The sequence below is a fragment of the Rhincodon typus genome, chromosome 9, assembly GCF_021869965.1.
Source record: "Rhincodon typus isolate 14 chromosome 9, sRhiTyp1.1, whole genome shotgun sequence".
NCBI classification, from domain to species: Eukaryota; Metazoa; Chordata; class Chondrichthyes; order Orectolobiformes; family Rhincodontidae; genus Rhincodon; species Rhincodon typus.
The window spans coordinates 66,342,072-66,356,375 of NC_063340.1; the positions used below are offsets into that span (position 1 = coordinate 66,342,072).

The 14,304-nt window shown below is 38.5% G+C and overlaps 1 protein-coding gene across 1 annotated transcript in view; it reads right to left on the bottom strand.

The window, feature by feature from the left end:
• Nucleotides 1-14,304, bottom strand: part of camkmt (calmodulin-lysine N-methyltransferase) — a 288,033-nt gene that overhangs the window by 6,427 nt on the left and 267,302 nt on the right. Inside the window, exon 8 of the mRNA XM_048601336.1 lies at nucleotides 3,424-3,498. Within this exon, the coding sequence (XP_048457293.1) occupies nucleotides 3,424-3,498 (75 nt within the window). The remainder of the gene's footprint in view (nucleotides 1-3,423; nucleotides 3,499-14,304) is intronic.

Below are 14,304 nucleotides of genomic sequence, written 5' to 3' on the forward strand. Positions count from 1 at the left end.
AGGTCCTTCCTTTTTAATTTTTAGAATGTCTTGCTCTCCTTCCCATATGAACCTCAACAGTGAATGCTAGTGGGCTATTTAACAAAATGGGTCTGAGGAGTAGGTGTCTTAGGTGGAGATGTTACAAAGAGTCATAAGAGTTTTACAGCACAAAAACAGACCCTTTGGTCCAACTTGTCCATACCGACCAGAAAACTTAAATCAATCTAGTCCCATTTGGCCCATATCCCTCTATACCCTTCCTACTCATGTACCCATCCAGTTGCCTTTTAAATGTTGTAATTGTAACAGCCTCCAACACTTTGTCTGGCAGCTCGTTCCATACACGCACCATCCTCTGCATGAAAAAGTTGCCCCTTAGGTCCCATTTTAAATCTTTCCCCTCTCACCTCAAACCTATGCCCTATAGTTTTGGACTCTCCCATCCTAGGAAAAAAAAAACTTTGGCTATTCATTTTATTCATGCCCCTCATGATTTTATCAACCTCTATAAGTCACCCCTCAGCCTCTGACACTCTAGTGAAAATAGCCCTAGTCTATTCAGCCTCTCCCTCCAGCTTCAACCCTTCAACGCTGGCAACATCCTTGTAAATCTTTTCTGAACCCCTTTGAGTTTAACAACATCTTTCCTATAGCAGGGAGACCAGAATTGAGCACAGTATTCCAAAAGTGGCCTAACTCAATATCCTGTACAGCTGCAACACGACATCCTATACTCAAGCACTGACCAATGAAGGCAAGCCTGCTAAATACCTTCTTCAAAATCCTATCTTCCTGCGACTCCACTTCAGGGAATATGAACCTACACCCCAAGGTCTCTTTGTTCAGCAACACTCCCCAGGACTCTACCATTAAGTGTATAAGTCCTGCCCCGATTTGCCTTACCAAAATGCAACACCTCACGTTTATCTAAATTAAATTCCATCAGCCACTGCTTGGCCCATTGAACCATCTGAACAAGATCCCATTATACTGTGAGATAACCTTTTCCACTGTCCAATACATTGCCAATTTTGGTGCCATCTGCAAAATTACTAACCATTCCTCCTATTCACATCCAAATCATTTAGAAGAATGACAAAAAACAGTAGACCCAGCACCGATTGTTGTGGCACCCCTCTAGTCACAGGTCTCCAGACAGAAAAACAAATATCCACTGTCACCTTCTGTCTCCTACCTTAAAGCCAATTTTGTATCCAAATGGCTCTTTCTCCCTGGATTCCATGTGATCTAACCCTGCTAACCAGTCTACCATGTGAACCTTGTCAACACCTTGCTGAAGTCCAAATAGACAAGCCCACCACTCTGCCTTCATCAATCTTCTTTGTCACTTCTTCAAAAAACTCAATCAAGTTAGTGAGACACGATTTCCCATGCACAAGCCATGTTGACTATCCCTAATCAGTCCTTTCCTTTCCAAATATGTGTAAATCCTGTCCCTCAGAATCCCCTCCAACAACTTACCCACCACTGATGTCAGGCTCACCAGTCTATTGGTTCCCTGGCTTTTCCTTACCACCTATCTTAAGTAGTGGCACCACATTAGCCACGTTTTAGTCTTCTGGCAACTTACCCGTAGCTACCGATGATACAAACATCTCAGCAAGGAGCCTAGAAATCACTTCCCTAGCTTCCCACAAGGTTCTGGGATACAACTGAGTAGGTCCCGGTGAATTATCCACCTTTATGCATTTTAAGCCATTCAGTACCTCCTTCTCTGTGATATGGACATTTTTCAAGATGTCACCATATATTTCCCCATGTTCTATTTCTTCCATATGCTTCTCCACAGTAAAAAACTGATGCAAAATACTCATTTAGTATCTCTTCCTGACACAAGTTCATTACTTAGATAGCCTTCCTGATCTTTAAAGGGCCCTAATCTCAGTTACTCTTTTGCCCTTAATGTATTTGTAGAATCTCATTGGATTCTCCTTACCTATATTTGCCAAAGCCAACTCATGTCCTCTTTTTGCCCTCCTGATTTCCCTCAAGTATTTCTTACTGCCCTTGTACTCCTTTAGGGATTCACTCAATCCCAGCTCTTTATACCTGCCATATGCTTCCTTCTTTATTTTTGACCAGGGCCTCAATTTCTGTCATCATACAGCATTCCTTACACCTAGCAGCCTTGCCCTACACACTAACAGGAACACACTATCCCTGGACTCTCATTATCTCATTTCTGAAAGCATCACATTTTTCCAAACTTTCCTTTACCTGTGAATAGCCTCTTCCAATCAACTTTTGAAAGTTCTGGCCTAATACCGTCAAAATTAGTCTTACTACAATTTAGAACATTAACTTTTAGATCAGGTCCATTCTCTTCCGTAACTATTTCAAAACTGAATTATGATTACTGGCCCAAAGTGTTCCCCCACTTGCACCTCAGTCAATTGCCCTGCCTTGTTTCCCAAGAGAAGGTCAAGTTTTTCTGCTTCCCTAGTAGATACATCAACACTGAATAAGAAAATGTCTTGTACACACTTAACAAATTCCTTCCCATCCAAGCCCTTAACACTATGGCAGTCCCATGCAAGAAGTGAACCCAATACTGACACACCTGATATTTATATTATGTAGCAGGAGTGACTGGATAGTCACAAGAACAGATACAGTCAGGCGAAATGTAGCATGCTTAATGCTATCCCAATTGAGATGAATAAATTCCACACTGACCAGGAATCAAAGTATACATTACTTTCAATTGTCAAGGGTAAAACAAAAAATAAAGCAAATAAAAAGTTTTGTATCAGTCCTTAAAAATAACTGCAGAAATTAGACATGAAATAATATATCTACCAATAATTAGCTTAGAAATAAATAAAACAAAATAATTTTGCAAGCACCTAATATAGTAAATAGTAGAACAGAACAAATAGCATCAAGTATGCATCTCTGACAAGGGTCCAAAAAAGGATTCTGAAACTCTCCTTTCATATTAAGAATAATTCCTGTACTATTGGTCAGATATTTGTTTTTGAAAGGGAGAAAAGGGGGCCAACTGACTTTTTAATCTGCAGAAAGAGCTGTTTATGTTGATACATTTTCTTTCTCCAGACTACATCTCACTGAGCCATAATTATTAGCAATTTGCCTAAGTTGTCCATTTACTGGTACGTCAAGCATGAAAAAGAGGCAATTTCAGAAAATGGAATGTCTCTTAAAATCAATCTTTCGAAATAATGTGGTAGAAGTTACTGTCTGATAGACCACTACTTGATAGCTGTCACATGAAGCTGCATATTAATTTGTCACCGGTATGCTACTCTGCACTTCATCTGTTTACTTTGCTTGAATTTTTGGTAAGCAATCTTTCTTTCCCAAAAAAATACACAAAGCATGAAAAATTATCCCTCAAATATGTTGTGTGTCACAAATGATATTTGTAATATTTTAAATATATAAAACGTACATACTCACCAGTCAGCACAGATAATAACATCAAAATGTCCTTCCATAGGAGACACATCCATCTCATTATCCCATCGCATTATGCTGTAATACAAGTCATAAAATATAGTCAGTTTACATCACTTTATTCGCGTAGCTAGTATGCCTCGTTTAATTGTATACTTTTGGCTAATTGTCACCATGATTCCTGCTGGGGTACTTTTCCATAGGGAACAGGGACCCTTTGTAGCTGGTTCAAGTAGCTTTTTCTCATATATGAACTCAAAATGTTCAGCAGCCAAAATTCAGTTTCGCCTTGTTAATGTTCTGGCCTAACCTGATATGCCACCCATAGACATCACAGGATAGTTTCCAAGAAAAGGTGGATATCCTGTTTAAGTTTCCTAGCCTGAGGGCAAATTCATGAGGTGAACATAGTACTTCAGTTGTCAGCCTCCCTGACAGCAACTGGCTCAGGACCAATCATAAAGTGTACTTGTGAGCATTTGGCATAGTGGAACACCGTACATGGAAGAGACCATGAAGGCAGCAGGATGGAGTGGAGTATTTTTAAATGTTAGAAGAGAGCTAATGTATTTATTAAACCATTAATAGCTTTAAAAACTAACGTGCACAGTAAGTGGACTCTGCACATGCTAATTTTTAATAGTCGGGATTTTCTTCAAAACTGATCCCACTCTGCGGCCACACCTTCACTCAGAATGATAAGCCCGTTTACACTGCAACTTGAGTTTCTGATTCATGGCCATGGCATTATTCTGATGAAGTGGGACAGTCTCCAAGGGAATTCCCAACCAGTTAGAACAGTGATAAACGTAATTTGGTTCTTCCATTGGAACGGATAATAGAAATGTAAAAATGCAAGATATATAACTTTAAATGTTAACTGAACTAAGATGAGCAACCTGATCCAATTATTCCCTAATATCTTGTCTGGCCTCTTTGAAGCCTTCATTTGATCATCAATAATTTAATGAAAAATAAAGATTCACATCATGGAATACTGAAGTTGTAGTATACATTTGGAGTCAGGATCTGGCTTGAGTTTGAAAGAAGCAGAGCAAAATGCCCTTAAGAGGTATGGACTTGCACTGCTTGAATTCAACACCACATGCAAAATGCAACTCTATTGTAATGTCAAAGCAGGTTTAAGAAGGTGTCAGGTATCCATGCCTCTTGTACTCTCGCAATATTACAATTTTAATCACCATGTGAGAAATTCAAAACGTACAAATCAGTAGCCACTATCTAAAGTGAAGCATAAAAATGTGTACAATTCATCTCAAGGTACAAAGTCAGAAGTTCTTGTGTAACACATGTACAGTTTTTTTTCACAATGCATTGACTAGAATTGGACCCCAGGGCTTGCTTCAGAATCTGACAGGTTGAATCTCAACTTTATTTAAGACATTATTATTATTATTAAGTATAACTTCCAATGACTCCAAGGTAAAGTTCTCTGAACCAATAGGATTACAAGTTCAACATGTTAGATGATGATATTTAGCTATAACCATTTGTTTCAAATTGAACAAGAACATCTTTCAGTGAAGAATTTGGTAACTTCAACAAATTGAATGTCTGAAAATATTTTCAACTTTTTAAAAATGAAGAACAATACATATACAAACACTGAGAACTCGTTCAGTAAGTACTATGTAATTCACATCTTGAAAAGTGAGTTGGTTCTACTTTTGAATTGATAAATTTAATTCTTGAACATTAGATTTTCTAGGCCAGCCATTAATCTCTCCCTTTCTCCCCTCCAATTTTCTCCTGAAGAGACCAACTTATCCAAAGTATAAATCTGCAATTACTTTCCGTCTCCCCAGTACTGTGCTTACTTGTAACAGACTTTATGTATGAATGTAGACAACAGACTAATTGCTGACCCAGCTCAGGAACAGAGAATGCAACCTTTGTTGGCATGTCTCACAGCACATTAGATTGTGCAATTACCCAGTAAACACGGTGTTCTGTAATCTATTCTTTGTAAGTAACGTAACACTTGGAAAGTTGAGTATCTTGCCATAACCTTTTATTGGCTAGTAACAAATAGAACTAAGATTAATGAAATTTAAGCAACATTAGGCTGCTTGGATGCATCCTTGTTTGAAGCTCTAATTAAAATTCAGGCCTAAGTTCAGGATTCTATTTTTTAAAAGTTAAATTATTCAGCAGTTCCAAGAGACTTTTATTCCATTATTCTTTCACATTAAGTAGGTGTCACTGGAATGGCCTGCATTTATTGCCTATTTTGCAACTGCCTTTGAACTGAACATTCAGAGGGCAGTTGAAACTCAATCACATTGATGTAGATCTGGAGTCACATGTAGGCCAAACCAAGAAAGAATGACACCGCCTTCCCTAAAGGACATCAGTGAATCAAATCAGATTTAAAAAAAAAATCAATGATAGTCATGTTGAACATCAGTGAAATTCGCTTTTTACCCTGGTAGAACTTGAATCCATGTCTTCACAGCGTTAGCCTGAGCTTCTGGCTTATTAGAATGGCTGAATTACTGAATAAACACTGGTCATTCATTCCGGTACTTCAAAACTGATGCCATTCGGCAGTGTAAAATTTTGTCTTTCTTGCATTTTTGGACTCAACATTCTCTCCAATCATTTCAGTCATAGTACAAACATCCGAACAAGGAACACACGTAGGCCACTCAGCCCTTCAAACCTGCTCTGACTTCAATGAGATCATGGCTGATGTGATTTAACCTCAATGCTACATTCCTGCATATCCCCGATAATGTTCATCCCCTTGGTAATCAAGGATCATCTATCGCTGCCTTAAAAATATTTAAATAATCTGCATCTACTACCTTTTGATGAACAGAATTTCAAAGACTCTCAACCTTCTGACAGAATTGATAAGTTTAATTCTTGAGCATTAGCTTTTCTAAGCCAGCCATTAATCTCTTTCTTCCTCTCCTCCAATTTTCAAATTTATTGAAACAAAATGCATAAACCAAAACAGTGGTTGTAACCAAATATCAAATTGAGCACCTGATCAGTGGCACACATTTGTTAGGGCTGAGGACAAATTTAGAACTTGGCTTCAGGGGGTAAATCATACACTGGTTTTGGAATACGATACTTACTTTAGTTTGGGGATAGAGGCTACATGGCACTTCTTAAACAAATATGATTACAATTATACACACGATATGGAAGGTGAATTGGTTCTGTTGCTTATACTTCCCTCATTTATTTTTGTTTTAAGCAAGGTAGCAGTAAATTTCAAAAATGCTAGGAGTTATGACAATTTCATATGGAATTCAAATTAGAACTGACTTTGAAACAAGAAACTTGATGTAGTTCAGAGGGAGGATGTTTTTGAAAATATAGTGGCAAATGCTTATTTATGCACTATTTTTGGCTAAACATTTTGCACTGACATCATCGACATGGTATCATCATGCTATTAACCAACAATCTTTTTAACGAGAACAGAATGTTGTTTAAGATTATGTATCATCTCTGCATTCTGTAATTTACCCTTGCAAAGTTTGAGTGTTTAAGTTATATGATCAATCAGCACATGAATTCCAGAGCATCCTTGTCAGTTTTGAATCGAACATATTGATGGTCAATTTTACTGTGAAGTAACACTTCCTGTGAATAAATTGGTAATCTCACTGTTTCGTATTGCTGTGAATACTTAGACCATGGTTCAGGTTTTTTAGTATATAATTTTTCGTTTTAGGAATTTAAGGTTAATGGTGGAAAATGGGATAAATCCAACTGTAGCATCTTGAAGTGTAGTGCCCTTAAAAAGTTGGGATCATGTTACATTAAAAGGTTATAGCTAGGAAGGTAAGATAATTAAAATGCTGGGCTTTAGTTTTTTCCATCCATATGTGGAGTGTGGATGTTATTGGCTACGTATTTATTGCGCATTCTTAATTTCCCAGAGGGCAGTTAAGAGTCAATCACATCGGTATTGATCTGGAGTCAAATGGAGGCCCAGACCAAGTAAGGATGTTGCATTACCTTTTCTAAAGGTGATTAGTGAACCATGAGTTTTTATGAAAATTGACAGTGGTTACATGGTCACTATTATGCTAACTTTTATGCGAGATTTTATTGAATCCAAATTTCACTGGTGGTTTTATCATGCATTTTATTCTTCAAAAGATTATGATCTATCAAGCCAAATCATAATATAAGTCCAGTTTGTCAAGTAGTCTCATAACGAGACCGTAACAGTATAATCTAATCATCTCAAAACATTTCCTTCTATAACTGTCTACTCTTATTCCACTCCCTAGTCCACTTCTTCCTTTGTCTGACCGTGGAAAAAGTCTATCTCCCAAGTCACTTGGTTTCATATTTTCTAATTACTGAGCCTTTGGTATTTAATTCATCATGTAGCCTTGTAGCTCTTAATTTATTTTACAATCATGTCCTTTCCATCATCTTTGATGTCTTTGTGCTCACTATAATGATTAACCTTTAATATCTTACAACGCATTTGAATGTATCTAGCGAATGATAGAATAAAGCATTCATTATCAAATCTGTCTAGAATACTGGCAATATAAGATCTTTTATATGCTCTTAATCTTTAAAACTATTCCAACTCAAAGATCCTCCAAGAAGGCAAAGCCAATATTCTCTACACCCCACTGAACATTTTCCTAAATCACATTTTTCACTGCTTCTACCTTTGTCTCCAACAATAAATGTGATGAGCAAATGGACATTTTTATGACGAAGATTGGAGCTATCCATTCAGTTGACTACACTGTTTTACTCCTTTCCCTGGTCTATTGGGACAAAGTTCCATGAGGACTCCCTCCTTGCACTAACCTGAATTTGTACCTTTCTCTTATTTTTTTAATGTTGTTGATCAAACCCAGTCTTTACTTTCCAGCATTTTCTGTTTCTGATTTCCAGCATCTACAGTCCTATCATTTTCTTATGGCTGAACTGGTCTCTTTGCATCCTGGATGTTATATCTGATCCTGGGAAGACGCCACAAGCATATCCATTTGATAATCGTCCCCCAGTGCACTCCCCCCACCGCCCCAACACCCTTGACCCCCAACATTCACATTTGGCACAAAGTTAGACAATGTCTCAACTTTAACATTTTCTTCTTTCCAAATCCCTCCATGGCTTTGCCCTGCCTTCCCTCTGTAATCCCTGGTGTCCGGAAGCACTCCTGATTTTCATCCACCTGTCAGTGATGCATGTCACCAGCTGCCTAATCTCCAAGCTCTGGAATTATATCTTTATCTCTTCACCTTTCTTCCCTCCTTTAAGATGCTTCTTAAAATGTACCTTTGTGACCAAGCTTTTGATCATCTGGTTTGTGAATCAGTACCAAAATTTGTTCCATAATGCTCCTGTATAGTCCTTTTGTTAGAAGCATCACACAAATTCAACTCGTTGCTGTTCATTCAGTGGAGTCGATCAATGGTTAAAGAACTAGGCTGAGATATTACCAGAAATAATATAACAAATGTCTCAATAAATTAGAGATAAATGGACATTAAGTTATGGAGGAATAAACTAGGACAGATGAATAGCAAAAATAATTGAGATAATAGATTTAGAAATTTAAGAGTAGGATCATCCACAAATGGCCAGAATTCAGAGACAAAAAATACATGAGAAGTAAAATAACTCCACGGAGGCCGGTATCCTGTCACCAAGTCACCCTTCATTTACATGTGCACAGCACACTGGCTATGGATAGCCAGCTCAGAGTCAATCCCTGAAGTGAGGAGATTCTGAATCTCCTGTATATATCTGTCAACCAGGGCTCTCTGATTGGCCCAGGTTAATAATCCCAATCAAAGATCACATACTCCATAAGATCCATCTGGTTCCAATCTTAACAAGAAGAAACACTTACATAGAGATTTGTAGTGGAGCTGACCAATGAACAGAGAAAAACAGTATTGCAGAAATGGTCAAAGGATACAAAGACTGAATTTCAATCAATATGAATGTTTTGTAAAGGCAGTAAGAGTGGACAGGAAGGATAATAGTCAGTGGTAAAAGAGTAAATTTTGCTTTTGAAGTTGAAAATGTTTGCTTTGATCTTTTTAATACATAAATTGGAGAATGTCATAGCTCTTTTCTGTCCTTACACTGGACAGACAGGCCAATGGTATAGATATTTGTGTTGTTGAGGAAGGTAATGGGATTGAGGGAAGCATTGGAGAGATATAGTTTCATATTGCCAGCATAAATATGGAAAATAATTGTTTGGATAAGAAGGAAAGAAGGGTTCCAAGGTGGAAATTGCAACATCATCATGGCAGATGGAGCTTAATTTAGGTAAATGTGAGGTGTTGCATTTTGGTAAGGCAAATCGGGGCAGGACTTGTACACTTAATGGTAGAGTTCTGGGGAGTGTTGCCGAACAAAGAGACCTTGGGGTGTAGGTTCATATTTCTTGAAGGTGGAGTTGCAGGTAGATAGGGTAGTGAAGAAGGTATTTAGCAGGCTTGCCTTCATTGGTCAGTCCTTGAGTATAGGATGTCATGTTGCAGCTGTACAGGATATTGAGTTAGGCCACTTTTGGAATATTGTGCTCAATTCTGGTCTCCCTGCTATAGGAAAGATGTTGTTAAACTCAAAGGGGTTCAGAAAAGATTTACAAGGATGTTGCCAGGGTTGGAGGGTTTGAGCTGGAGGGAGAGGCTGAATAGGCTGGGGCTATTTTCACGAGAGTGTCAGAGGCTGAGGGGTGACTTATAGAAATTGATAAAATCATGAGGGGCATGAATAAGGTGAATAGCCAAAGTTTTTTTTCCCCAGGATGGGAGAGTCCAAAGCTAGAGGGCATAGGTTTAAGGTGAGAGGGGAAAGATTTGAAACGGCCCTAACGGGTAACTTTTTCACACAGGGGTTGTTGCGTGTATGGAATGAGTTTCCAGAGGAAGTTGTGGAGACGGGTACAATTATAATTTTTAAAAGGGTACATGAATAGTAAGGATTTAGAGGGATATGGGCCAAATGCTGGCAAATCGGACTACATCAGTTTAAGATATCTGGTCAGCATGGACAAGTTGGGCCGAAGGGTCTGCTTCTGTGTTGTACGACTCTATGGCTTGATCATTGTCAAGAGCAGTCATTTGTCTCTGGCAAAGATAATTGGTACAGTGGGAAGAATAGAAGTCAGACAGAAGGTGTGGGAGAGGTGGTGTTTGGGGTGGGGGGGAGAACACTGAGTTTTGCAAGAGATTGACTTGGAGCAGGGAGAAGACAACATGTTAGAGGAAAGTGGAGTTCGAAATGGGGCAGCAGTAGAAGAGATTAGTTAATGTGGAGTTTTTGAAGACAGACTGATAATGGTAGCTTTGAACAAGACAGGGACAATGCCAGAAGAAATTCACTTCTCACAAGAGGTCACCAGGATAGAGATCTGTGTTCTCAGAAATCAAGAGGTGAGGGGGAAATGAAGAGGACAAGAGGTAGGTTTCATGTAAATCATGTGTGAAAGGCTGGCATGGGCAATTAATGGGTAAGAATGAAAGTGATGATTTTTAAAGGTGTAGGTATGAGTTTTTTTTATTCATTCACGTGATGAGGGCGTCGCTGGCTAGGCAGCATTCATTAACCATCCATAATTGCCCGGGGGCGGTTATGAGTCAACTACATTGCTGTGGATCTGGAGTCACATGTAGGCCAGACCAGGTAAGGATGGCAGTTTCCTATCCTAAAGAACATTAGTGAACCAGATGAGTTTTTCCAACAATCGACAATGGATTCACAGTCATCATTAGATTCTTAGTTCCAGATATTTTATTGAATTCAAATTCCACCATCTGCTGTGGCGGGATTCGTACCCGGGTCCCCCGACCATTATCTGGGTCTCTGAATTAACAGTCCAGTGATAATACCACTAGGCCATCGACTCCCCATAACTTTGGAGTTTGGATGAGGTTAGGTGCTGATATGAGTGGGAATTTTCAAGGACGGTAGACTGAATAAGAGATGAAGAAATCCACAGTTGTTTATCACGTGAATATTAAGCACAACAATAATTAAATGTATCAATTTATAAAGCAAGAGCAAGTAATTTGGCCTGTTTAGAGCACGCTGCCACATTATCAGCAATGGCAGTTCTTTATTGTTCTTTATCCATCTAATTGCATTTATCTTTTTTGCATATCTCTTACAACTTCACTGCTAAATAAGCATCCACTTCTCTTTTAAATGCAATATTTGATTCTGCATTTACAACCTCCTGGGATGATGCATTCTATATTCTCACAGCCAATATATAAAAGAAATCTTTGTGGTTTCAGCTCTAACTGACTTAGTTCTAATTTAAAGATTATGTCGCCTTGTTCCCCCGACTAGAAGAAAGAATGTTTATGTTATTAAATCCTTTTACCACAATCAGATTAGCTCTTAATGCCTCATATCTGAAGAATATAACCCAAGTTTACCTATTCCTCATAATAGCTAAATGCTTTCATCTCAAGTTATCATCATGGTGCATCATTATTGGTACTCCCTGAAGGCCTGTGTATCTTTCACAAGGTTGAGTTCCGACAATTGAATACATTATTCCAAACACAATCTGACCAAATTTTTATATAATTATAATAGGCCTCCTTTGCTTTATATCTATAATTAGTTTAGGTTTGGGCTAGCCTTTTTGCACCCTCAAATTAGGTTTCTATGACTTACATGCATCATTTCTCTAAAGTCCTTTGTTCATTATTATGCCATCACTGCAAATCAAAGATAGAAACAGCTTCTTGTGTCCCAAGTATATTTGTTATAGAGCTGAAATGCTCTCTTTGTTAAAATGCTTAAGACCCTGCAGGCATCTCAAGACTTCCATAATTACTCTTATTCTGTGACTTAGCCTTTGATAGGTATTCTTGCTGGATTTCAAACTTGATTAAGGTGTGCTTGCAAAGAAAGTTTTGCCTTTTGTTATGTTGCTTTCAAATGTATTATGATTGTATCGGATTGGAGGTTTACGTGTGCTGATAAGGCAAAAGCAAAAGAAAATGATTGTGAAGAAGTGTTCACCAGCGAAAGGGGAAAACAGAGAGGCCAAAGACAGTAAAAGTAATTTTTTTTCTGAAACCCATAATATAGAGTCAATGCAGTGCAGAAGGAGACCATCATCTCATCAAGTCCATGACAGATCTCTGTGGAGCAATTCAGTTAATCCTATTCCCCAGCAAATTCATTTCCATTAAGAGCCTCTCCAAATAAAAGCAACACAGAGCAGATGCTGGAGATTTGAAATAAAAACAGAAAATGCTGGAGAAACTCAGCAGGTCTGACAGCATTTGTGGGCAGAGAAACGGAGTTAACATTTCAAGTTGAGTCATCAGACTTGAAATGTTAAATCTGTTTCTCTGTCCACGGATGTTGCCAAATCTATTAAGTTTTTCCAGCACTTGTTGTTTGATTGAACAGCCCATCCAATTTCCTTTTGAAATCTTTAATCATCTATTTTTCTACAATCCTTATTCACAGTGGTTCTCAGGTCATTACCAGTCACTGCACAAAACTCTTCTTCCAGACATCCTCTTGCATATCATGTCCATAGCCTTAATCTGTGTCCCTTAGTGATTCTTCCATCAGTTAATGGGAAAAGATTTTTACTGTCTACCTGATTTAAACCTGTCATAATTTTGCACACTTCTATTAAATCACCCACAATCTCCTTCAGTCCAGAAAGAACAATTTAATCTTCCCCAATCTAACATTATAGCCGAAACCCTCCATCCTGGAATCATGTGGTTCATCTCCTGTCTATCCTCACATTCTTCCTAAAGTGTGGCAGCAACAGCTGGGAGTGGAACTTCCAATGTGCAGTCCAATGCTGACATTAAGTTTGGAAGGAGAGTCACTTCTGCTTGGGCAGCGGATTGACTTATCTTCTACAATCATGGAGTTCTTGGGTCATTACATTCGCGTATGTGTTTTTGCAAGAGTAGAATGGCAAATCTTATGGAATGGGACAGTCTGGCAGGGAATTCTTGCATCTGCTGTACTCCTCTGTTGCTCACTAATCCTGCTTCCCTTGTATTGCTTTCACTCCATTTTGCCAGATACTGCATTGTGATTGGGGAGAATCTAATAAGGAAAGGGCACTTTATTCCACTAACTAGCCTTTTCATGAAATGCAAATAAGCCTCTTGACTCTTGCCATTGGAAGTTTAACCAGCATTTTAAGGTTGGTGGTCTTATTTACAAACATTTATCCTGCTGTCAGAAAACAAACTTTGGCTTCTCACCTAGTTAACATCCCCTGTCCATCTTCATTCTTGCCTCTTACTGCACCAGAAGATTCACCCCAGAAAACAATACTCTGTAAAGCTTGGTTGGATCACAAAATAAGTGTTCAGTTTATCTTCCTGCTTGGTTCTCAATACACTGTTTATGAAGCCCATATGTCTTGCTATGACTCTCTCAATATGTCTTCCACCTTTAAGAATATGTGAACATGGACCTCAAGACCCCTCTGTCTTGGGCATTCTTTACAACTGTGACAATATGTCAATCTCATTATTTCCCGATCCCTTCTGACAAATTACCTCACCTCATATCTCTCTGTAATAAGTTTGATCTGCCATCTGTCTGCCCACAACGATAGCCTATATATGTCCTGTTGCAGGCAATTGATATTATTCTCGTTATTCTCATGGTTTGCCATACCTTCATTTCTTTTTGTGAATTCATCCTTCATGGAACATGGGCTAACATTTGTTTCCATCCCTAATTGCCCTGGAATGGTTTGCTAGACCATACCAGAACGCAGTTAAGAGCAACAACACATTACAGTTGGCCCAGAGTTGCATGTAGGCCAGAACAGATAACGATGGTAGATTTCCTTCCCAAATGGACATTAGTGAAGCAGATGGGTTTTTACAACAAGCGCTGATAGTT